The 24,823-nt window shown below is 38.7% G+C and overlaps 1 protein-coding gene across 3 annotated transcripts in view; it reads left to right on the forward strand.

Annotated features, from left to right (window-relative positions):
* The window catches only part of TRIM13 (tripartite motif containing 13), a 39,897-nt gene extending 15,385 nt beyond the window's left edge, over positions 1-24,512 (forward strand). Inside the window, exons 1-4 of one of the 3 annotated variants that reach the window (XM_059144195.1) lie at positions 5,266-5,314; positions 6,887-7,065; positions 11,569-11,672; positions 22,921-24,512. In XM_059144195.1, coding sequence (XP_059000178.1) covers positions 22,927-24,150 — 1,224 coding nt within the window. In that variant the 5' untranslated portion in view covers positions 5,266-5,314; positions 6,887-7,065; positions 11,569-11,672; positions 22,921-22,926 and the 3' untranslated portion in view covers positions 24,151-24,512. Of the gene's footprint in view, positions 1-5,265; positions 5,315-6,886; positions 7,066-10,793; positions 10,988-11,568; positions 11,673-22,920 lie in introns of those variants that run through there. The other 2 variants (XM_059144194.1, XM_059144197.1) reach the window with 2 other exon arrangements.
* The last annotated feature ends 311 nt before the right edge of the window (positions 24,513-24,823 follow it).

Genomic DNA, 24,823 nt, shown 5'->3' on the forward strand with positions numbered 1-24,823 from the left:
CTCTTTTTTGGTGTCAACCTTGGAGGAACTGAGTTTTATTTTGATTAGAAAAGCAGTGATTCCATATCCTTATACTTTATCTCTCTATCGCTCTTTGTCTTCTTTCCCCATCATGATTCCAGAAAGAGTTGTTTATTCTTTCTGTCTTCACTGCCTTCATTCTTATTGACTCTTGACTGATCTGGTCAACCTGGGCAGGTTAATGAAGGACTCTGGGTCTCAGTTTCCTCACCCTGACTTGTGGATGAGGTCATGCCAGAAACATCGTCCCTGGCAGATAGCAAAATGTGCTCTTGATTCCTTCACTTCCTTTACCTACTTCTGCCCCCCAGAAAGAGATGAACTTTCTTCTCCTAAAATTGTTAGTTACCCCATTGGAAGATTCAGCGGTACACTTCTTTGTCGATATTCAAGACTATACTCAGTTCTTTTTTTTTTTTTTTTTAAAGATTTTATTTATCTATTTGACAGACAGAGATCACAAGTAGACAGAGAGGCAGGCAGAGAGAGAGAGAGGGAAGCAGGCTCCCTGCTGAGCAGAGAGCCCGATGCGGGACTCGATCCCAGGACCCTGAGATCATGACCTGAGCTGAAGGCAGCGGCTTAACCCACTGAGCCACCCAGGCGCCCCGACTATACTCAGTTCTTGAAATTCTTATTCTTTTCTCATATTTATGCCACTTTTCCCAGTGTTTGTCCTGGTTCTTTTTCCTTTGCATATACCTTACATGTAGGTGTACTGATGAAGATATATAGTTGGTTAAAGCCTCTGCCTTCGGCTCAGGTCATGATCCCAGGGTGCTGGGATCGAGCCCCGCATTGGGCTCTCTGCTCAGCAGGGAGCCTGCTTCCCTTCCTCTCTCTCTCTGCCTCTCTGCCTACTTGTGATCTCTGTCTGTCAAATAAATAAATAAAATCCTTTAAAAAAAATAAAGTATCATCATAAAGACTGGAAAGATGCAGGAAAGATTACTTTAACATCCTAAATAGAAAGAGTGCCATAGAGAATGCTACATGTTAAAAATAGGTAAGGAGCTTTTGGTCTTAAGAAGGTATTATGACAGCATTATGTGATCTGAAGACATCCTACCCAAGCCACAGCCACAGCGAAGATCCCCCAAGGGCAGCAGACGTGCAGAGAACACCAACTGATGAGAATTAAGGTGCCATTTGCTGGGCCTGAATGCCCCTGTGGGCGTCAGGCCTGAAGACTGGCTTTATCTTCCAGGCATAAATAGACTCTTACCTCTGCAGGAGCACATCAGAGAGAGATGCCTCTGCCTGAGAGGGCAGGGTTTCAACAATGAACAAAGGAGCTGCAAAGAAGAGAGATTGTCTCTTGGGTGTGCTGGGGCAGGCTCATATAAGCTTGAGAGAGCAGATTCTGATCATCTCTTTCTAATTCTCCGTTTAGCGGACTTCAGGTTGAAATTAGTCCTTGCAGGAATATTTACATCGTGGAAATTGGTGAACACTACAAAGTGTGGCCTCCCACTCCCTACCTTTGCTCAAAGCTGAATGTTAACTATTTATCAGCACACCACCAGGGGAGGGCAGGTAACATGGCCAGAGAACATGCAACACTCCCTTCCTCTGAGTTGGCTCTGGATTAAAAATGGGGAGAACAGGGGCACCTGGGTGGCTCAGTGGGTTAAGCCTCTGCTTTGGGCTCAAGTCATGGTCTCAGGGTCCTGGGATCTAGTTCCGCATCGGGCTCTCTGCTCAGCGGGGAGCCTGCTTCCCTCTCTCTGCCTACTTGTGATCTCTCTTTCTCTGTCAAATAAATAAAATCTTTTTTTAAAAAATGGGGAGAGCATTAGATCGACATCTAAATTTGCATCTGCAACAACAGAGATGACAATGACAACCCACTGAGCACGGCTGGGTATTCTGCATCACTGTATTGAGCACTTCCCATGCATAACCTTAATTTATACTCAAATCCAAGCACTTCCTGTGCATAACCTTAATTTATACTCAAATCGCTTTATGAAACAGGAACCGTCATTACCTCTGTTTTACACATGAGGAAACTGAGAGTCAGACTAAGTAATTTGTCTAGTGTTATATTGTTGGTGAATAGAAGATTCTGGATTCCAGTCCAGGCAAGTCCTCTCTAGAACATCAGCTCTGACTTCCACATAACCCCTTCCTGAGAAAGGGGGGCAGAGAGAGTGACAAAGTTCCTTCTCCAACTAGCACTTGACAGTATGTATTACCATGATAGAATGTTTATATATATATTTTTTTAAGATTTTATTTATTTGTCAGAGAGAGGGAAAGAGAGCGAGCACAGGCAGACAGAATGGCAGGCAGAGTCAGAGGGAGAAGCAGGCTCCCTGCGGAGCAAGGAGCCCGATGTGGGACTCGATCCCAGGACGCTGGGATCATGACCTGAGCCGAAGGCAGCTGCTTAACCAACTGAGCCACCCAGGCATCCCTAGAATGTTTATATTTTAAAAAATAGATTCTTTTGTGTATTGTGATACAGTTTGTACATAAGGGTTTTAGATATGCAAAGTAATACTATTTATTTTCATGGATATTCACATAGGTAGTAAAGGTATAAAGATGTACATGGAGATAATGTAGGTACATAGCTATATATATTTATTTTAAAGATTTTTATTTATTTATTTGGCAGACAGAGCTCACAAGTAGGCAGAGAGGCAGGCAGAGAGAGGAGGACGCAGTCTCCCAGGGAGCCTGATGTGGGGCTCGATCTCAAAACCCTGGGATCATGACCTGTGCTGAAGGCAGAGGCTTTAACCCACAGAGCCACCCGGGCGCCCATAGCTATATTTTAATATAACCTTTCTGTATATTTAAACTATTTTATAATAAAAATTTCATATATTTCTGTATAAGGTAATCAGACTGCTTTTAGAGGGAAATGGGTAGTTCTAATCATTTATTAAAAAAATTTTAATGTTGTTATATAGTCTTTTCAGCTAAGTGAGTGCCTGCAAGATTTGGTAAAAGTGAATAATGTCTGTAGTCAGCAGTATTATGCCAATATGAAGGTCTTGGTTTTGAGAATGTCTTGCAGTTATGTAAAATGTCATTATTGAGAGAACTGAGTGATACAATGGACCATTACTGCTGTTTTTAAATGAATTAGTAATTTTATTTATTATTTGCAAAAAGTTTGAGAATCTCCGTTTGTTTGTTTGTTTTTAAGATTTTTATTTATTTGACAGACAGAGATCACAAGTAGGCAGAGAGGCAGGCAGAGAGAGAGAGGGGGAAGCAGGCTCCCTGCCGAGCAGAGAGCCCCATGCAGGGCTTGATCCCAGGACCCTGAGACCATGACCCCAGCCGAAGGCAGAGGCCCTAACCAATCAGGCAAAAGACACAATTCAGAGGATGCATGGGACTTCTTTTTTTTCTTCTTTACAAAAGTAATAGATGCTCAATGTAAAAATACAAGAGAATTGTAATAATATAAAACACAAACACTGAAAATCTCCAAAGTTATACCCTCAAATTAATAATTTGGTGTATGTTCCTCCTAATTTTTTTTCTATCCATATTCTACCAATTACATTTCTTCTCAAAATTGGAATCATACCTATTGTATTTAACTTGATTTTTGACTTACTAAATCTTATACATATCCCATTGACAAATATACAGCTTTATTTTATTTTAAAAAAATCATTTTATTTTTTAAAGATTTTGCTTATTATTTATCTGAGAGAGAGCCCGCATGCACTTGTGGCCTGTGCAAAAGCAGGGGGAGCAGCAGAGGGAGAAGCGGACTCCCCACTGAACAGGGAGCAGGATCTGGGCTCACTCGCAAGACCTTGGGAACATGACCTGAGCCGAAGGCAGCTGCTTAACAAACAGAGCCACTCAGGCTCCCCCAGCTTATCTTTTTTAATAGTTGTGTGCTATCATGACTATATTATGTTTTAAACATGAATAGTTGTACATTTTTACTGAATTATATTATTAAGTCTTTTTTTATGATGTAGTGCTTAACTTTTATGTGTAGAAAGAAGGTTCTCAATTTTTTATGGGAGTTCTCTGTACTGTTCAAGAAACTACCCTCATTTTCAGAGACAAGTTATGCTGTGAAATTGTGAAGACTGTTGACCCATCTTGGAAACTGTAGGAGGAGTCTAAAAAACTGCTTTGCAAATGAAGGGGGGAAGACACTGTTTTGAGCAAATAAAATGGATTAAAGTTCCTATTTTAAGTGAATAAAATTCAAAGTACATTACCTTTTTGGCTGGTCTCAACAGCTCATTTCTAGAAGGTTGAAATGCATCAGTAGCCTTTGAAAGAGAGAATTCTTACTTCCCTGAAACATTCATAAAAAAAATTTATGATCACTGGGTTAGGTGCTAGGAATGCAATGACAAGGGAGCATCGACACACACACACACACACACACACAAAACACATGGCCCCTGCTCTTAAGAGTTTCCAGTCACAGGGAGACAAACATTATTCAAATAATCATACAAGTTAATATATAAAAATTAACTGCAGTGTGTGCAATGGAAGAAGAGTAGAGGACAGAATTCAGAGGGATCTGCCCCAGGCCTGGAAGATTTTGGAAAGCTAACTTTGGATGTGTCAGCGGTGCAGGAGTTGGGGGTCTAGGGTGGGGATGTGGGGTTTGGTGGCAGGGGGAGGGTACATTTCTGGGGGGAGAAACCCTGAAGCCAGCCGGAAGGAGCTCAAGCCTTGGGCAACAGAGAGCGAACTCAACTGCCTACAGAGAAGAAAGGTTGTGGGAGAGGAAGAAGCATGCTTCTGCTGAAGTATTTAAATTCAAACAGTTTTTGTCATCTACAAATGGTATGATGGGGGTGCCCGTGGCTGGCTCAGTCTGTGGAGCATGCAGCTCTTAATAGTGGGGCTGTTAAGTTTGAGCCCCATGCTGGGTGGAGAGATTACTTAAAAATAAAATCTTTAAAAAAGAAAAATAAATGGTATGACTACAGGCTATCGATTTGTGATCCCTGCTTTACACGGAATGTGAGATCAAATAAATAAATAAATAAATAAATAAATAAATAAATAAAATCTTTAAAAAAAAAAAAAAGAAGTCCCATGCATCCTCTGAATTGTGTCTTTTGCCTGATTGGGAGTGGGTGTGGCTGGGTTAGATCCAGCACGAGCTCCTAGAGACCCCACCTCATTCTAGCAACAACCAGCATGATGTAATAAACAAGACAAGTATAAGATAAACACATTTTTGACAAGGTATTTATTACCACATGCTTTAATATCAGAGAGACTCAAGTGGGCTCACATCAAAAACCATGAAGCATGTATTTCTTCTGCAGTGCTGTAAAGATAGGTATCTGATAAATCTAGGTCTTTAGAACCAAAGCTCTATGAAATGTACTATTGCCTTTATTTAAGATAGACTGTTGAAGGTACAGGAATCAGCTATTGAAAAACCGCAGAACCCCACCCCTGCTGTATCTTTATTTGTGGAAGAAGTATTCTGAAAAATGTCCCATAGAACAGGATGAAAGTCATTTTCTAAGTTGTAATTATAAGGCTTTATTATCAAAACTGATGTTTTCCAAGATAAAAACAGAGCACATAATGATTAATGAACTCAACAGAAAGATTCCAAAATAAAGTTTCTACAAATTTAGTTCTTAAACAACTGTAAATAGATAGTATATGTAGCTTAACAGAATTAAAAATTCTCAAGGCTCTCACAAAGTTACTCTTCATCAAGAATAAAATTCTACATGAATGGGAATTAAATTCAGAAAAAAAATTAGTTAACATAATTGAATGTAATTAATCATTATTAAAATATCAAAACAGAGCAGTACATTTGAGTATATATATGTAGTGCTTTTTAAGGCTCTAGTGAGACACACTTTCAAATGTAGCTAAGCAATGTAGTAATGTATTAGTCACAAATGTAGTTAAGGTTATAGAAAAATAAGTTATGGATATGATTGATGAATAAATAAATCGATATACATAAACACATATAATTTTCTCTTATAGGATTTTAGGAAAATATGTGTCATAGTTAATTCTTCCTATATTGTATTTTACTTACAAGTTAAGAACTTAATGAATAATTATTTGGTATTAAATGGTTCAGTAGGACTTACCCATATATGCTGTCCTTTATATATATTATTGCATTTTTGAAGATCTATAATTTTCAACAACAAACCTCAAAAGTATTAAATTTCTTCTTCCTTAAATCTTGGATCCTATAATCATATTAATCTTCCTAAAATTCTTTCATCTTATTAGTGCCACATAGATAATTATTCAGTGGCTCCCATTTTCTACAGAATAAAGTTCAGCTCTTTATTCTGGCATTCAAAATATTCCATGCTTTGACCTCAAACTTTATTTTCAAGCCAGGCCATGCTCTTCACTGACTCAGTATTAGCGAAGCTCATTCTAACCCTGAGCTGTGTTCCTCACTTCAATGTTGCACTTTTTCATCTTCAAATCCTATGGTTGGTTGGTTTGCTTGCTCCTTTATTTATTTATTCAGTAGGCTCCACACTCCAGGTGGGGCTTGAACTCAAAACGGTGAAATCAGGAGTCCCATGTTCTACTGACTAAGCCAGCCAGGTACCCCAAACCCTATGATCTTTAAATGTTCCATTTGACTCCCACTTCCCTTGTGAAAATTTCCCTAATGTTTCTGATGCCTTCCTCTAATCTTATCTTTAACACTCATGCTGGCTTTTAAATAGCCACTCTCATGGACTGTTACCGAACTAGTTCCTGTTTTTAAGACTTGTCTCTTCTCCCAAATGGGAAATTCCTTGATTAGTGCCTATGGTGCCTAGCACAATCCTGAGTATCTAATAAGTACATGCTAGTATCATCTTAATTACTTCTGACATTTTATTCTTACATTTTTTCTTTCCATCTCCAGAAACAGCACAACAAAAGCCCAAGCTTACTGCTGCTGTAGTGTGTCATTCTCTTCAGAAGCCAACTGACTTTGCTATTTGCTCCATTTACTGCGTGAACTTCACTGTGCAACTGAAATATATGGAATCTGGAATTTTCTTCAAACCAGGGGCTAACACCTTTAATTTCATCAAGTTTTAAGTAAGTTTCTGTCTTTTCTGATAAATATGTATTTACAGATATTTTCCTTTTATTTTTTTGAAGATTAAAAAATATCATTTGCGAGAGAGAGACAGACAGCACAAACAAGGGGAGAGGAAGAGGAAGAAGGAAAAGCAGACTCCCTGCTGAGCTGGGAGCCTGACATGGAGCTCAATACCAGGACCTGGAGATCATGATCTGAAGTGAACGAAGGCAGATGCTTAACCATCTGAGCCACCCAGGCACCCCAGATTTTTTTTTCCTTTTAATGGACTATTTTGGATGTTCAATCAATTTCTCTGACATTATAGAGTTTTAAAATAACTGCCAAGTTTTTCCTTCCACTGATTGTGATTTTTTTTTTTTCCTTTTTCCTGTCCTTTCTAACTGAGCAAAGGGAAAGGGGTACAGAAGTGGTAGGATATACGCTTTTTAAAAGCCCACACTGGGCTGGGTGTAGAAAAGCATAAATTATGGTCCTAAATTCCTCTACTGCACAGACAGCTTTGCTCTGCTTAAAATTGTTATGCTGGAGCTTCACATCTACAAATCCAAGGCATCTATAATCCCAAACCAGCATGGTTCTCTTCCACCATGTAACTGTAGCGACCATTTATTAATCACCTCCTATATGTCAGATACAATGTTGATTACTTCATCTCTCACATAATTATCATAAATAAGGGAATCATGATTCTCATTTTATAGAAGAGAAAACTGAGGCTTAGAGATGTTAAGTAATTGGAACAACTAGTAAGTGGCACCGCTGAAGTTTGGATGCACAACGAATTCTAAAGTCTCTGCTGTTTTCACTACATCTTGCAATATTGGTACCGTGTATTGCCAGGAATTCTACTTGGGGAATATTGGGGCTTGTACTGATGACCTTGTTGGCTATTGGGAAGGACAGAATAATAATAAAATATTTCAACGTGTTTGAGGAGGCTCACCAGCACTCCTCTCCTGCATACATTTGCTCCAATCTTATTTAGTTGTTCCCACTCCAACAATTTACATTACAGTTTACACCAAATTTGGCACTGTCCCTTTTGTAATGGAATATCTGATCCCATGTCTTGGTAGGTAGAAGGAGAGCTGGCAGTTTTTACCTTTGTTAAGGAACAAGACAAAAACAATAGAATGAAATCAACACAGCAATATAAGAATATATATACATGTATTTCTTATGTATTTTAGAATTTCTGCCTGTAATAGACCACAGAAGACAAACTTAAATAAGACTACGTATTCTTCTTGTTCTGACAGATGAATTTGAATTTTCAGCTGTTAGTTTACTTATTTGAAAAAGTCAATAGAAGGAAATTCCAGTGTGACAAGAATTTTGACAGTCCCTCAATATTATCTCTAACGAAATCTAGTTACATGGTGAACTTTCAGGAAGGATGTAGCTGTGGATGTAGGTTTCAATCGGGCCATTACTCTTACTTTAGTTATACTGTATGTGGCAATTCCCATTGCTGTTTTATTAGGGCCATGGGAGGGGAGAGGCTATTCTATATTTTTCTACACTTGAGAGTTTACCATATAATGTTCTCTTGGTAATCTAAAAGTCTAAAGATTTCTATGCTGATTTAACCAATGTTTTACATTGAGTTGGCCAGAAGTTTATTAATAAGTATTTGCCACCAAACAGCTCTAACTATATAAATATGTATTACATAATTACATTAAGGATACTTTGTGTTTATGAGTCAATAACCTTTCACTGTTGCATCATTTTTACTATTAGGTATTTAAAATGCTTTTATAAATCAGACTTTTTTGGTTTGTTTAAAAAAATACTAATTTTTAGTAGGCTACTGGGATGCAGTTTTCAATGGCGTTGACAGTTATGGTGCTATAGAAAGAACCTATACCTGGAATCTAACTTTATAGAGTCTAGGCTCTGCCTCTTGATTTTTATCTTGAACAAATCACTTCATTTATTTACTCATCTACAGGAAGGGGATCATAATTCCCATCCCACAGTGTTTTTTATGAAGACTATTTGGCATATAGGAGCTGTTCTACAGAGGCAAAATTGGGTTTAAGGGACAGCAGCATGGCAAGGAACTTTACTCAGGGGGAATTGGGGAGGGGCTTTTTATGGAGTTTGAACTAAACATTATTAGTCACAGAGCCCAAGTACTATGTATGGTAGGCCTAGAATACCTCTCCCTGAAATTCTACTTCCAAAGACTAGACTTCCCCACTGGGGGTGAACCCAAGCCCCGGGGTATGTTTTGTGATTTTTGTCCTTGTTGCCCTTTCCCCAAGACTGGACATTTTGGAGAATCCATTCCTTCATCTTTGTATCCTCCTGGGAACCAAACAGATCATTAGTGTAAGTGCTTAATGTGCTCAATATTAGACAAAGTCCCCATACAGATCAGAGAGTCAGATTGGCAACTGAATAACCATTAGCAATATTTAAGTTACAGCCAACTTTAAGTTCTTCCTGTAAGGACCTATTTAGCCAGAGCGCTTCCATCCAGTTAAACAATAATTTTGTTGTTTAAAACTTAAACTGTCCCTAACTCCCTTCCCCTAGGCGACTGCCTTAAAAACAAGTCCCGGAAACCGGTCCCAGGTAACAAAGCCCAAATACAAGGGTGGATCAGGCCAGGTGGAGACATAGGATTATTGCGGGGATCAGTTGGGGGGCGCATACTGTCTCCCTAGTTACCAAGGAGTATGGGCCCTACCCTTTGGGCACCTTTTGGGCGCCAATTCTGACCAAAGTAGGCTGGTTCAGATATCTACTAGGGTAAATGGTAATTCAGTTGGTCACTTATATGTGACCTAACATGACTGCAGCTTTCTCTGTGTTACAATTTCATTGGCCACCTGTGCGGGCCAGGCCCAACCACATGGTCTTTGCCGGGGAAAAGCTAGTCTGTGAAGCAGAGAGAGGTCGTCCTCTCTGTTAGAGGCGTGGCCCCAAACCTTTGGTTTGATTGATGCTTGGCTTGAAATCAAGCTTTGCTTGACCTTCGCTTTGTATCAGTCTCGCTCTTTTAATCACGGACCCATTATTGGGGGACCTAACACTTCCTTCTCTCCAAAGGAAAGAACAGTGGTGTTTTTCCTAAAAGAAAATCTTAAATTGAATTGGGTCGGTAGCATTCAGCCTAAAGCCTCCAAAGAAATTAGATGCAAGGTTGGGGAGGAGGATAATTAACCTTACTTTGCGCTCTGGTAGGAGCCCTTAACTAGAGCCTGGGCGTTGGTCCCAGGAGGAATGGCCATCCCACCCAACCCGAGTTGTGGGGTGTCAGGCAGAAAGCTGTCTCCATCCCTCCAAGCCACTGTGGCTGGGTTTCTGGTCTTGAGAGATGCAGATGAAGTGGTGTGAAGGGTTGGGCTTTTTTTTTTGTTCCTAAAAATGCAACGAACAAAAAAAAAAGTACAACAATCCAAACCCAACCATCTTGTCGCGCGCCAGCCTTCTTCCCCGGTGGCGCCGCCTCTGGTTGCCCGCGCTCCGTCAGGCACAGCGCCCGCGTCCTAGCGAACGCCGTCAGCCGCCCAGCGGCCGGGCTCCGCCGGATCCGGTACCGCGCTCTGCGCCGCCCCTCTGCAAGGGAGAAAACCAAGCAGCCCGGGACCCTCCCCCCTTCCAGCCGCACCGCGGGCGGCGCCGGTTATTGGTGACGGTTGTTGACACCGGAAGGACTCCCGCCTCACCTCACCCACTGCCCCTCCCCACTCCCACCCCCACCGCGGGGAAAGGCGAAACTCGGGAGACGGAACAAAGGCGAAGCCGGGCCGAGGAGGCGGGCCGAGGTGCCGGGAGGGGAGGGCGCTGGGGCGGGGCACGGCTTGCGCCGCGAGTCCATTTTGCAGCCGTGCCCAGCCGGTAGCGCGTGCTCCTCGCGGGCGGAGGACAGACGACCGCAGGGCTCCAGGCGGGGCCCCCGAGGTCCGAGATAAGTACCCGCCGGGTCCCTCTCAGGGAAGGGGGGGCTGATCCTCGGGGCTGCTGCGAGGATGGGGACTTGCCCTGGCAGGACAGCGACCTGCGTGGGTGGGGGGGCTGGCGGATAGCTCAGTGTGAGCTCCACTCCCAGATGCACGGCGGAAGCCAGCTGGGCACTGGAAGAGGCGTGAATTGCAGCGGCGTGTAGGGGGCGTCCGCCTGGCCGGTGCAGCGTGTCTGTGCTCCAGAAAACCTGCTCCGCTACCGATTATGCCCGGCTTCACGGCCAGAGCCTCGAAATCGCCTACGAAAGAAAAGGCGACCATGAATCCTAAATCGGAGCGCTCAGCCACTTTCTGGCACCGAATCTGGGGGAGGTGCCTTGGCGTCGGGGGAGGGCGCCCTAACCGGGAAGCTCCTTAGTACTGCACAAAGATCTCCAGCCATGCTCCTGGCTTTTTCACCAGGTCCTACCTAGCACGCTGGCTTTATTTGTGGGGGACGACTGAAAAAATTGAGGATCAAGACTAAGGGTGCTGTGTAAATTAATGCATACTACTGTCTTCTTTGTTCTTTCTTTGCAGTAGTCTCGATTGTCGATCAAAACGTGAGAAAAAAACCCAAACCTGATTTTTTTGTCCTGGGAAATAGTGACCCTGACGAATACACCTGCTCGCAGGGGACAGAGGTAAACTACAATACTTCTCCCTACATTAAAAAACCAAAAAAGCACCCAGTTTTTTTAAGGCCGAGAACCATGCAAAATTCAACTAAGTGTAGAATAACCATGCAAAATTCAACTGTGTTCGGTCCTCATGGGTGGTCTCTGTCCTTTTCATATTTTTTCAAAATTCAGAAGAATAGATTCAGTATTTGGAAAATTTTTATGTAGCAGTTATTCTACAAATATTGCAGTACACAGATTTATAATGAGAAGGAAAAGAGATGCCTCGGTAGCATTTTTTTTTTTTTTAAGATTTTTTTTTTAAAAGATTTTATTTATTTATTTGACAGAGATCACAAGTAGGCTGAGAGACTGGCAGAGAGAGAGGAGGAAGCAGGCTCCCGCCTAGCAGAGAGGCCAATGCGGGGCTCGATCCTAGGACCCCGCGATTGTGACCTGAACCAAAAGCAGAGGCTTGAACTCACTGAGCCACCTAGGCGCCCCTAAGTTGTTTTTTTTTTCCCTTCTCCCCTACCATGCTGCTAGGACTTGTACAAATACTGAGTTTTCTAACTCTAGAGACTTTTATACAATAGGTATTTTAAAAGCAGAATTTCATTTACATAGCCACTCCTGGTAGAACTTGATGGAGCAGTTGATTAACTGGTTGTATTTCTGTCTTACGCAATGAGAAGAGACATTTCTTAAGGCTCTCTTTTTCTTAAAAACACCTCCTTCTTTGCACTAGCTGAGATACTAAGCCTCCCTGGTAAGTTCTTACATAACACCAGGTTATTCTTTCCATTCTGTACATTTATGTACCGGGTCTTAACTTGTAATTATGGTTACCTGGTCTTAACTTGTACCACAGCTATGTTCAGATATGCCCATTTCTGGGAAAGTGCTTTGTATGTGGTATCCTATATAATGGCTTTAACTTTTCATGAAATTGTAGTTCAAGAGTCCAGTTCTTTCAGGACCTTTCTTGGTTAATATACTCATGCTCTAAAATAACACTTTAAATGTGAACTTGCATTTTGTGTATTTGTTCACAACTGTAATCCATCCATCTTATATTTATATAGTTTAGCAATTTACAAAACTGGCACTCATTACTTAATCTTCTATGATGAGGATGAGTTCGATAATGTAAAAATCCTCATTCTATGGAGGCTAAAACTCTTGCTTAAAGTTAGATATTCAGAGACAGGTTCAGTGCTCTATTTCCTCTACTAGAGAGCCTGTTATAGCCTAGTTTGTAAAAATCATAAAATTTTAGAAGGGATTTAGAGAGCCATGATTAAACTTCTCTATTTTATGAGAACACTGAATTTTTTTTTTTTTTAAAGATTTTATTTATTTATTTGACAGACAGAGATCACAAGCAGGCAGAGAGGCAGACAGAGAGAGAGGGGGAAGCAGGCTCCCCCCTGAGCAGAGAGCCCGATGCGGGGCTCGATCCCAGGACCCTGGGATCATGACCTAAGCCGAAGGCAGAGGCTTTAACCCACTGAGCCACCCAGGCGCCCCAAGAGAACACTGAATTTTTGATCCACTTTCTGGATCGTGCTAAAAGCCTAAGAATTGGGAAACTCAGGTCCTATGCCTAGCTTGCTGTGTATAATTGGGAAAGCTCCATTTTTGGAGCAGGGGGGTTCAGTTTTTTCAGTTATAAAGTTAGGTCTTTTCTAGGTAGTCTCTAAGATACTTTTAGACCCAGTACTTTTTTTTTTTTTTAATATTTTATTTTTTTATTTGATAGACAGAGATCACAAGTAGGCAGAGAGGCAGGCAGACAGAGAGGAAGGGAAGCAGGCTCCCAGCTGAGCACAGAGCCCGATGTGGGGCTCCATCCCAGGACCCTGGGACCATGACCTGAGCCAAAGGCAAAACTTTAACCCACTGGGCCACCCAGGCACCCCTGGACCCAGTACTTCTCTTTTATTCCTACTCCATAACTTTTATTACCATATATTCCCTATACATATTGGTAATCCTAAATACATATTAACTGCCTTAAACTGTTTTATATTTTAATTTTTTTTTTTTTAATTCATTTGATAGAGATCACAGGTAGGTAGAGAGGCAGGCAGAGAGAGAGGAAGGAAAGCAGGCTCCTTGCTGAGCAGAGCCCGATGTGGGGCTCGATCCCAGGATCCTGGGATCATGACCTGAGCCAAAAGCAGAGGCTTTAACCCACTGAGCCACCCAGGCACCCCAGACTGTTTTATATTTTAAATTTGGGTAGGTATGGTAAAAATGTATGCCTTATTCTTTTTTCTTTTTTTTTTTTTTAACTAAACTATAAAAGTAGGTTCTGTTGTAAGATCAGGAACTGCATGGAGAAGTAGGGCACTCCTACATCATTAGTTAGAGTTCATAAACTGGTATACGTGTTCTTGAGAGAAACCTGGTAATCTTTTCAAGGTCCTAAAATTCTTCTCATTGACATGCCTAACAGTACACTTAAAGGAACCATCTAAGGAAATAATCAGAGCTGTAGACCTTTTCTGCAAGATGTTCATTTAAATGTTATAACCCAAAAAGACTTATAGCCAGTAAGAGCATATCCGTAAGATGGACTATCACATTTTAGAAGAATATGTAACAATAGGTAAAATATATGTAATAAAGTGAAAAATGGTGGATACAAAATAGTGTGAAGCTACCAGTTTTGTTAAAATAGGTATGTACACAAACACAACACACACACGATTGGAAAAAATAAATAATAATGGTTATTCCTTGCTGATGTGATTATAGGTGATTTCTCCCCTGTATTTTCTGAATTTTCTATACTCACAAATTACTTTTCTAGTTTAAGAAAAACATAAAAGTTGGTTGCTTGGATAACCTAACTTCAGTATGGTGTCAACTTTCTGTGTCCTTTTTATAAGGCATTTATCATACCTTTTACAGGAATAATATCTTTATAAATGTGCTATACTTCTGAATTTAGGGCAGGAATTGAGTTTTGGCTTATATTTTATCTTTTTAAATATCATTAGGTCATTGGATTATTCATTCTTGTTACTCAACAAAAACACTGCCATCTTCATTACCTTGGCCTTGAACTCTGGATACTAGAATGGTACTGAAGAATAGAGTGCTATCCCCACTTCTCATAATAGTTAACCAAATACAGGCATCCTCTGACATACAGAATCCATTAAGCCTTCTATAAAGCAATTTCCTATAAACTTTTAAAAAATAAATTCATTTCCATTATAGATGAAGACATACTACTAAGGAAGAGTTGAACTGCAAATTTTTTGTTAACAGTTTAAATTATTGTTTTTCCTGTGTCATTAGTGCCACAAGTATATTCTACTGCAATAGCCAGGTTCCTCATTGTAACTCCATTAGGAGCTTTTTTATTCACCCTGCATATTTGTGGTATTGAATATGAGCGAGGAGTGCCAACATAGTATATATAATATAGCCAACCTAAAAATTGCTCAAGTTTAGCACAATTGGCTTTCTCCTTGATATATTCTGTAGCCCGTAGCCCACATTTACTTTAGAATGAGATGTATACATAATTCTACACTGAGCAAAAGGACCTTTGTTTAAACTAATTACATTTCCAACAGGCATCTCAGAAGTAAGTTCTTCTTAGTTGGTAAGTAGTGCTTATATATATCTACAAAATGCCTCTTTTCCCCTCTACGGTATTATATATAAGTAACCTCAGTTATCTAGATGAATCCAGCTAGCTACCTACCAAATGATAGACTTTGATAGTACTTCTGAAAGCTGGCATTAACCTGAAATACAGATTTAGATGATGGAGACTTTTTATTAGATACCAACCAATAATGATTGCCAAATTTATAGTCGTAAAATAAGAAGTTGTTTTAGGGGTAAAAATTTTCTATCTTAATTAAACTCGCTTGTATTTATTTAGGGGAAAAGAGACCAGACATTTCTGGTTTGACCTTTCCAGAAGTCATTAGTTCCAGCTTAACTGGGACTCTTTCACAGGTAAAGGTAAAGATCTGAATCTGTTTGGTACCAGAGCAGGAAAATAACTTAGTCTATATATATGTTTTCCTCAAATTCAGACTTACTCAAATGGATTTCACCTGGTGATTTAATCAAATGGATTTCCAATGCCCTAAAATGGGTGGGAGAGAATAGCCTTCAACACCGTGTGGAAATCACACAGACTTCTGTGGGGATTTTTTGTTGCTAAATTAAAAAAATTTTTAAATAACCTCTCCATCCAACATGGGGCTCAAATTTATGATCCTGAGATCAAGGATGCATGCTCTACTGACCAAGCCAGCCAGACATCCACCCCAGATTTCTTGACATTTGTGCAGAGGTGGGATAGGGATATCTGATGGAGCTATTGTCCTAAAATCCTATTGACATAATGCTGTGGAATAATAGCTGGGATAATTATCAAGAGACATAAGGGAAAAAAAGGGGGGAAGAAAGATAAGTAAGGTAAAGGGGCAGGTAGGGGATAAGGAAAGAATAGGAGGAAATCAAAAGACTATACACCTTGACATGGGCAGTATGATGAGTTAAGAGAATAAATAAACAAAGGAAAGTCAAGGCAAAATCGTGGTTCAGAAAAGAGAATGAAGGAAAGGAAAAAAAAACACATTTTTTTTTTAAAAACACATTTTTTTGAGTGGTCTGGATTAAGTAGTAAGGATAATGACCTGGTTTTTATGTTTCCGAGAATGTTACCATAGTCTAAAACGTTTAACTACTAGAAATACCCTAGAAACTACTAATTCTGGGATAATGCCAAAAAACGGAAGTTTCTTACTGTCTTACATTGACATATAAGTAACTTTTATGTTGTGTTTGCAGGAGCTGCATAAGAATTAGACAGGCTATTTTAGACACTCTATCTTCCATAATCCTTTTTGAGATTCTTCAACTCACTTTATCCTGTTTTGATCATGTAAGTTATGGAACAGTCTCTAAAAGCCAAAATAAAGTGTAATAACACATCGATACAGAACACTTACATATTTTGTAAATAATTTTCATACATTATTGACTTTCAAAACAATTGTATAATGAGGAGAGAAACTGCAGTATGTCTGTGGTTTGTCAAAGGCCACTGTCTAAGATCAGATGAGTATGTCAGCCTCACAGACCTGGATCGAGATTCTTTTAATACATTTTTTTATTTTATAAAAGAAAACAATACTGTAGCAGATCAAGCTCTTTAAAGCTTATCATACTTAGCTAATGCTTCTGAAGTTTTGCTTTTTAAGTTCAGTATGGTTTTCTTATAATTGGTCTCCCTTTTTAGTTTTTTCCTAAAGAAGAAAAGAATTTTTAGTGAAAATTTTCAAATATACAGAAAATTTTTAAAATACTACAATAAATATCCTTACATCCTCTATCTAGATTCAGTAACTTGACCCTAAGTTTCAAGAAAGCATTACTAGTGGATCTCATACTAGCAGAATACAGTAAACTACTTGAAAAGAAATTAATATGCTGAGAGGAAATGCTTTAAAAAAAGCAATCCTTTTATTCCAAGCATTGCTTCAGGAAAGATGGATGGCTCCCAGTTTAGTAGAGGTTTGCATAATTTAGTTTTGTCTATGAGGTATGTTTCAATATTTGCTATGTAGTTTCTTTTTTTTTTCTTCTTGATTTTTACTTGTTTAACACACAGAGATCACAAGTAGGCAGAGAGGTAGGCAGAGAGCTGTATGTAGGGCTCTATTCCCAGGATCCTGGGATCATGACTTGAGCCAAAGGCAGAGGCTTAACCCTCTGAGCCTCCCAGGCGCCCCTGTTATGTTATGTTTCTTATTAGGTATCTACTTTGGAATTCCTGAATCCAGAGAGGCCTCAAAGCAGGATGGAAATTTGATTTAAATCCTTAAGATACAAAGTATTATTAACTTTTCTTTTTGTTCTCTAATGGGATTTGGAAGGAAATAATGGGTAATATCTTGAACAACTTTATATTCTTACTATTAAATTCAATGGCTTAATAGGGAAGTTTGACTAGTTTTTTTTATTAAAATTAACTTTGAGTGAACAAATGAGCACCTTTTGCATTATAGTCTTTGAGTTGATCATTTAAAAGCAAGGGACTTCTAGGAGAGAGAATTCTAATACACATATATAGGTTTTGCTTTTTATTTTAAGACTACTTCCCTTTTTAAGTATTAACTTTTCCATTTTTAATATTCTGGTTATCATGTTTCAATTTTCATTTGTAGAGACTTGTTGCTATATACCCACTCAAGGTAGAAGAGTTTTCATAGTCTTCCTTGAGTGCAGATATCATGAATATTTGCCTAAAAATAAATCTGTGGTGGTGTTATACAATCATGCATTTGTCAAAACTCACAGAATTGTATACCAAAGAGTGAATTTTATTGTATGTAAATTAAAAGTATATTTAAAAATACACATATGGCAGGAAAATGAGGTTGAAAATGAGAGGTGGTAGATAATTATATATTTGCTACTTGGTTGGTATAAAACTTGGGAAATTTCTAATTAGTGGGTAAAATGGATTTCTGTGCTTCAAAATTTAGTCTTTCTTGGTTTTCAGAAATACATTCAAAGGAAAAAAAGAATCTTGGAAATGTGTTTGCTGTTGTACACTGAACTTGACAGTGCTTAAGTTGAAATTTTATTACTGGAGAGGAATAATTTTGTTTACATAGTTTCTTGACTTCTATACTGGTAACGAAAATTAGCTATAGAAAAGAGGGGATATGTACCTTAGTACCTACAAAGGAGTATGTTTTATTGACTTCTTCAGATTTTTATGTTAGCCATACTTTAAAAATTTTTTTTATTTTTGTTAACATATAATGTATTATTTGCCCCAGGGGTACAGGTCTGTGAATCGTCAGGCTTACATATTTCACAGCACTCACCATAGCACATATCCTCCCCAATGTCCATAACTCAACCACCATCTCCATACCCCCGTTAGCCACACTTTTTAAGAAAAGAATCTCTAAGTTCCTTTATTGCAAAGTATACTCTTCACTTAGTGAGCCTAAAAACCTTATTAGTGACATATTTTCCTTGAAAACTTTTGAGGCAACAAACTTTCTATGGTTTTTTGGATTCGGCTGTTTCAGTTTTCTCTAAAAGTTGGCTGTGGGAGTGGTCACATTAATTTCACAGAGAAAGTTTTGAGTATAAAGAAAAGAAAATGTTTAGCTTTAAAGTCAACAGAAATAAGAATCTTTAAATTATAAACCAAAATTTGTAAGCTGCATCTGGATCCACCAGAATTTTGATGTAATTTTTATTTTTCAAAAAAGATTTGAGGGGTGCCTGGGTGGTTTAGTCGTTAAGTGCCTGCCTTCGGCTAGGGTCATGATCCCAGCATCCTGGGATCGAGCCCCACATCGGGCTCCCTGCTCCGAGGGAAGCATGCCTCTCCCTCTCCTGCTTCCCCTGTTTGTATTCCCTCTCTCACTGTCTGTCTCTGTCAAAAATAAAATAAAAAGATTTGAGAGTGAAAGAATGCTAGAGGAGGGGCAGAGGAGCAGAGGAAGAGGGAGACAAAAAGACTTCCTACTGAGCAAGGATCCTCATGGGGGTCTTGATCTCAGGACTCTTGAGATCATGATCTGAGCAGAAATCAAGGGTCAGTTGCTTAAGCAACTGAACCACCCAGGTGGCCCTTGATGCAGATTTTTAGAAAGGGGCTTTCTAAGTGGTTTTTTTGCTCTTTTCCTCTGATTAATTTTCAGAGCTATAAGGTGATTATGGCTTTGGGATGACTGTTTACTAATACATTTTTCTATGTATGACATTTTCCTGTTTATTTTTCATACTTGATTGCCTTGAAATTCTTTCTGGCCCCTATTGCAGTATCTTTTTTAGTTTTCCTCAAAGTTTCTGTTTGCCTTGGGTGCCCATTTTTTCCCCACTGCATCCCAACCACTTGGTATTCTTTATTTTTCCTCTTATTTATTAATATGATTGTATAAAATTCTATGGGAATATTAACTTTGCAAGAATGAGTAAATGAGTTTACTTTAGCCCTCTGTTACTTTCCTGTTTCTACTTCCTTCTCCAAACTCTCTAGTTTTAGCATGGAATTCTTAGGTGAAAGAAGATAACAGTGGAGATGATAAAAATAGAAAACAACTAAGGTAGCAGGATCAGCAAATGTTTTCTTTCTCTGTTCTAGAGTCAGAATTTTAAAATTTTTGTTTATTTGACAGAGAGCGAGCAAGCACAAGCACGGGCAGCAGCAGAGGGAGAAGGAGAGGCAGACTCTACTGAGCCGGGAGCCTGATGTGGGGCTTGATACAGGGTTCAATTCCAAGACCCTAGGATCATGACCTGAGCTGAAGGAAGACACTTAACTAACAGACCCGCCCAGGCATCCCCAGAGGCAGAATGTTTTATAACTGCTTGATAACTTCTCTTAGAACACTAACTCCATCCAGTCTGTATAGCCATTCTCCTCCCAATGCTTTTAAAAGGTCTTATGATTTCTTATGTCACAAAAGATTGTTCTGAAAAATAAGCTCATCACATATTTTTGCCTTTTGACATTAAATTTGACAGAATAGGGGCGCCTGGGTGGCTCAGTGGGTTAAGCCGCTGCCTTCGGCTCAGGTCATGATCTCAGGATCCTGGGATCGAGTCCCGCATCGGGCTCTCTGCTCGGCAGGGAGCCTGCTTCCTCCTCTCTCTCTCTCTGCCTGCCTCTCCATCTACTGTGATTTCTCTCTGTCAAATAAATAAATAAAATCTTAAAAAAAAAAAAAAATAAAATAAATTTGACAGAATATTCTTTGTTTTAATTCTGCATATAATTTTATTACAATTTATTATACATCTGTCTCTCAAAACTTAATGTAAAGCCCTAAATTAATTATCCTTGCAAACTCAGCTAATTTTTTTTTTTTTTTTTAAGATTATTTATTTATTTATTTATTTATTTGACAGAGATCACAAGTAGGCAGAGAGGCAGGCAGAGAGAGAGAGGAAGGGAAGCAGGCTCCCTGCTGAGCAGAGAGCCCGATGCAGGGCTCGATCCCAGGACCCTGAGATCATGACCTGAGCTGAAGGCAGAGGCTTTAACCCACTGAGCCACCCAGGTGCCCAAACTCAACTAATCTTTTAAATACAATTTATCTTCTAGATTATAGCTCTGATTGTGACTTAAAATTACTGCTAAAATTTATTTACTTATTTTTCATTATAAGATGATCTGTAGATTATTAGATCCTCTTTTATTTATTAGTTTGGTGGTAATGTGACATAATTTTGTCCCTTAGTAAGCTGAATGAGGATATAGCACTATATTTGGATTTAAAACTTTAAAGATAGAAGTTTTAATATGTACATTTAAAAACAATAAATGAGCTGAAAAGTGGTATCTAGATCAGGAATCTCAAATATTTTTTTGTCTCTGGATGACTATACTCTTTAAAAACTGAGAATCCATATATATAGATAGATAGATATAGATAAACCTATTACATGTAACATAATTTGTGAAAAATAACATTTTCAAAAGTTGTGAGAAGAGTGGCATTGCTTTACATATTTATGGATCTCTTTAATGAATTGTTATTAATAGATTATAACGAGTCTTTTATCTGTCCCTGCATTACACCTGTTAAAATAAGTTATTTTGGTTGAAATATACAAAGATCATATTTGGCCTTACACAGATAGTATAAGGTCAAATATTGGTGTTGGTAAAGGGAAGAATATTTTAATAGCCCTTTCTGATAATTGTGGATCTTCTTTGATACTATACCAAGACTCAAAAGTGGTAATTTCTTAAAAAGTTGCAATATGAATCTGAAATCATATTATTGAAGGTGTTGGTCTTTTGATCTTTTGCCTGATTTTTATGATTTGTAACATGCGTTGATGATCTGAACTAATTAGTTAATTGTGTAATGCAGATCTCCAAATGTTAACATTTTATTATACAGTAATGGCCCCCTAAAAGAGTAAAAGCCCACACTTGTTAAATTTACCACTTATTTCATTAGAAAATAATTAATGGGAAGTAAGCCCTTTCGTGGCAAAATGTTTTCCAAAATTCTAACTTTCATTCAAAAACTTAACTTTTATCATTGGCCAGAAATACCATGTTTCCCTTGAAGTGAAGGGCTTATTTTGTTCATTTCTGAGTAGATGTCTGCTTTACCTAAGTCTAAATAGCCTGTATGTCACTTATTTTTCAAATAAAATTGTGTTCCATAAAAAAAAAACAGCTGGTTCAGATTGTGACTCAATCATGAAAGTGCTTTTTCTCCAGACAATATCTGTTGGGTAGAGTAGAAATGCTTTGTTTACTTCCTTTTTTGTCACTGAAAATATTGAAAAGGTATGTAGACACTAATCAGGATTTAATAAAATGAGTAATTTTGGTGCTTCATAAAGATGATTCTTAAATAAAGCTGGCTACTCCCACCCATACCATGGGTGTGTGGTAATGAAGAGTACAATAACTGGTAGTACAGTTTGGTACTGCCTTTTGCCTTGTTTGATTTCCACTAAGCCTCCAGCAGTGTCTACTCACCATTACTTTTATAGTACAATTGTCAACACGGTGCCAAAAGCAAATATCATCTCAGTATTATTGTGAAAAAAGTATTGACCTTCACAAATGACTTGAACAGAGTCTTAGGAACACCAGATTTCTGCTCACATTTTGAGAATTGATGCACATTAGACAGTTGTGGTATAAAAGAAAACGTCATTTAATTCTCTGAAGGATGAATTGCAACTCTCATGTTTTTACTTACAATTTGAGTAATTATAATCTTGCCTCTGAAATAGAAAAATTTGCCAAATTTTAATAAAAGCCTGCACGAGATGCATGCTTGAATTTATATTTCTGTGCTTCTTTCTTTTAAATAGCATACCATTTTATAATTGTGGGCCCAGATTAAAGAGCTCATTCTATTCAGACACTGAGTAGCTTTGTTTCTGACAGCTAGTAGTCAGCTTTCTGTTTTAAAACAATCAATTGGGTCCTGCTGGCTTAACTTGCAGTTGTCCTAGACCTAACCCTATCTCAGCCAAAGACTGTTGTTGGAAAGCCCACACAAAGGCCTTGTGTACAGGGAGTCCTGCTAATAAGGAGTGTGTTCTAGTCCCAGCAGATTAAATCTGCTTTGGTGTGCATTCCCTTCCCAAATTTCTCACTCATTTCCTTTGTTTGCCTGGTTATTTCTGTGAGAGATCATTTTTTAATGCTTCTGAAGATAGTTTCTTCTGATTATTACATAGTCTGAGTGGAGGGGATTACTGGAGTAAAATATTTCTTTCTCTGTGGTAGGATGTGATGGAGCTGCTTGAAGAAGATCTCACATGCCCAATTTGTTGCAGTCTGTTTGATGATCCTCGAGTTTTGCCCTGCTCACACAACTTTTGCAAAAAATGCTTAGAAGGGATCTTAGAGGGGACTGTGCGGAATTCCCTGTGGAGATCCTCTCCATTCAAGTGCCCTACATGCCGTAAGGAAACTTCAGCTACTGGAGTTAATAGCCTTCAGGTTAATTACTCCCTGAAGGGTATTGTGGAGAAGTATAACAAGATCAAGATCTCTCCCAAAATGCCAGTGTGCAAAGGACACTTAGGGCAGCCTCTCAACATTTTCTGCCTGACTGATATGCAGCTTATTTGTGGGATCTGTGCTACTCGTGGTGACCACACCAAGCATGTCTTCTGTTCTATTGAAGATGCCTATGCTCAGGAAAGAGATGCCTTTGAGTCCCTCTTCCAGAGCTTTGAGACCTGGCGTCGAGGAGATGCTCTTTCTCGCTTGGATACCCTGGAAACTAGCAAAAGGAAATCTCTACAGTTACTGACTAAAGATTCAGATAAAGTAAAGGAGTTTTTTGAGAAGTTACAACATACATTAGACCAAAAAAAGAATGAAATCCTGTCTGACTTTGAGACCATGAAACTTGCAGTTATGCAAGCCTATGACCCAGAGATCAACAAACTCAACACCATCTTGCAGGAACAACGAATGGCCTTTAACATTGCTGAGGCTTTCAAAGATGTGTCAGAACCCATCATATTTCTGCAACAAATGCAGGAGTTCAGAGAGAAAATAAAAGTAATCAAGGAAACTCCTTTACCTCCTTCTAATTTGCCCACAAGCCCTTTAATGAAGAACTTTGATACCAGTCAGTGGGAAGACATAAAATTAGTAGATGTGGATAAACTTTCTTTGCCTCAAGACACTGGTACATTCATTAGCAAGATTCCCTGGAGCTTTTATCAGTTATTTGTGGTAGTCATTCTGCTTAGCCTTCTTATTTTCTTTGGTCCCACTATATTCCTAGAAGGGTCTTTATTTGATGAATTCACAAGTTGGAAAGACCATCTCTCAAACTTCAGTTCCTATCTGACTAAATCAGCTGATTTTGTAGAAGAATCAATGTTTTACTGGGAACAGGTGATGGATGGGTTTTTCATTTTCAGTGAAAGATTTAAGAATTTTACTTTGGTGGTGCTGAACAATGTAGCAGAATTTGTGTGCAAATATAAACTATTATAAAATCTGTTGCAAGTGTATAGTTCTCTGTCTTTTATTAGAAATTTGTTAAAGAGCTGAGTGGTAGTTAATATTTGGTCAAGATTTCAGTCAGGTATTTTCCTGCAAAAGTATTCGTTTCAAAAATAATGTCTTCTACATGTTGTTCATGTAGCATAAAGATAAATGTGAGATTTAATAGTAAGTCCCGAAACTTCTTCCCTTTTTAAATAGTGCTTTTGTAATACGCCTCCTACCCCCAGTATTGGTTGTGTTTATGCTATGGAAAAGAAGTGAAAGCACAACATGATCTAATATTGTGTAAATGAGGTAGTGTAACTGATTGTTCATTTAAGCATGTAATAAAGACTATTCTTGTAAAGTAACTTTTTTGGAGACGGGACATTCTTTTTAAAAAGGAAAGAAGATATGGGTGAATTGGACTTCAGATTTTTCTAGATTTGAATTTCTAAATTTTACTTTTTTGTTAAAATGTAAATTTAAGGTGAACAAAAAGTGGCATTTTTCTTCTATTAAGTTTACATTTTTAGGAGGGTGGAGATTTCCGCTTGCCTTTTTCCTCCTTTGGTTTTGTGAATCACCAAAGGAATTCAAAGGAAATGTTAGGTGGCTGTGCAAGCAAAGGTGTAGGTAAAAAAAAAAAAAAAAAAAGCTTAACACATGGCAAGAACAGGAA

Source organism: Mustela lutreola, chromosome 13 (genome assembly GCF_030435805.1).
Source record: "Mustela lutreola isolate mMusLut2 chromosome 13, mMusLut2.pri, whole genome shotgun sequence".
In the NCBI taxonomy this organism is placed as follows: Eukaryota; Metazoa; Chordata; class Mammalia; order Carnivora; family Mustelidae; genus Mustela; species Mustela lutreola.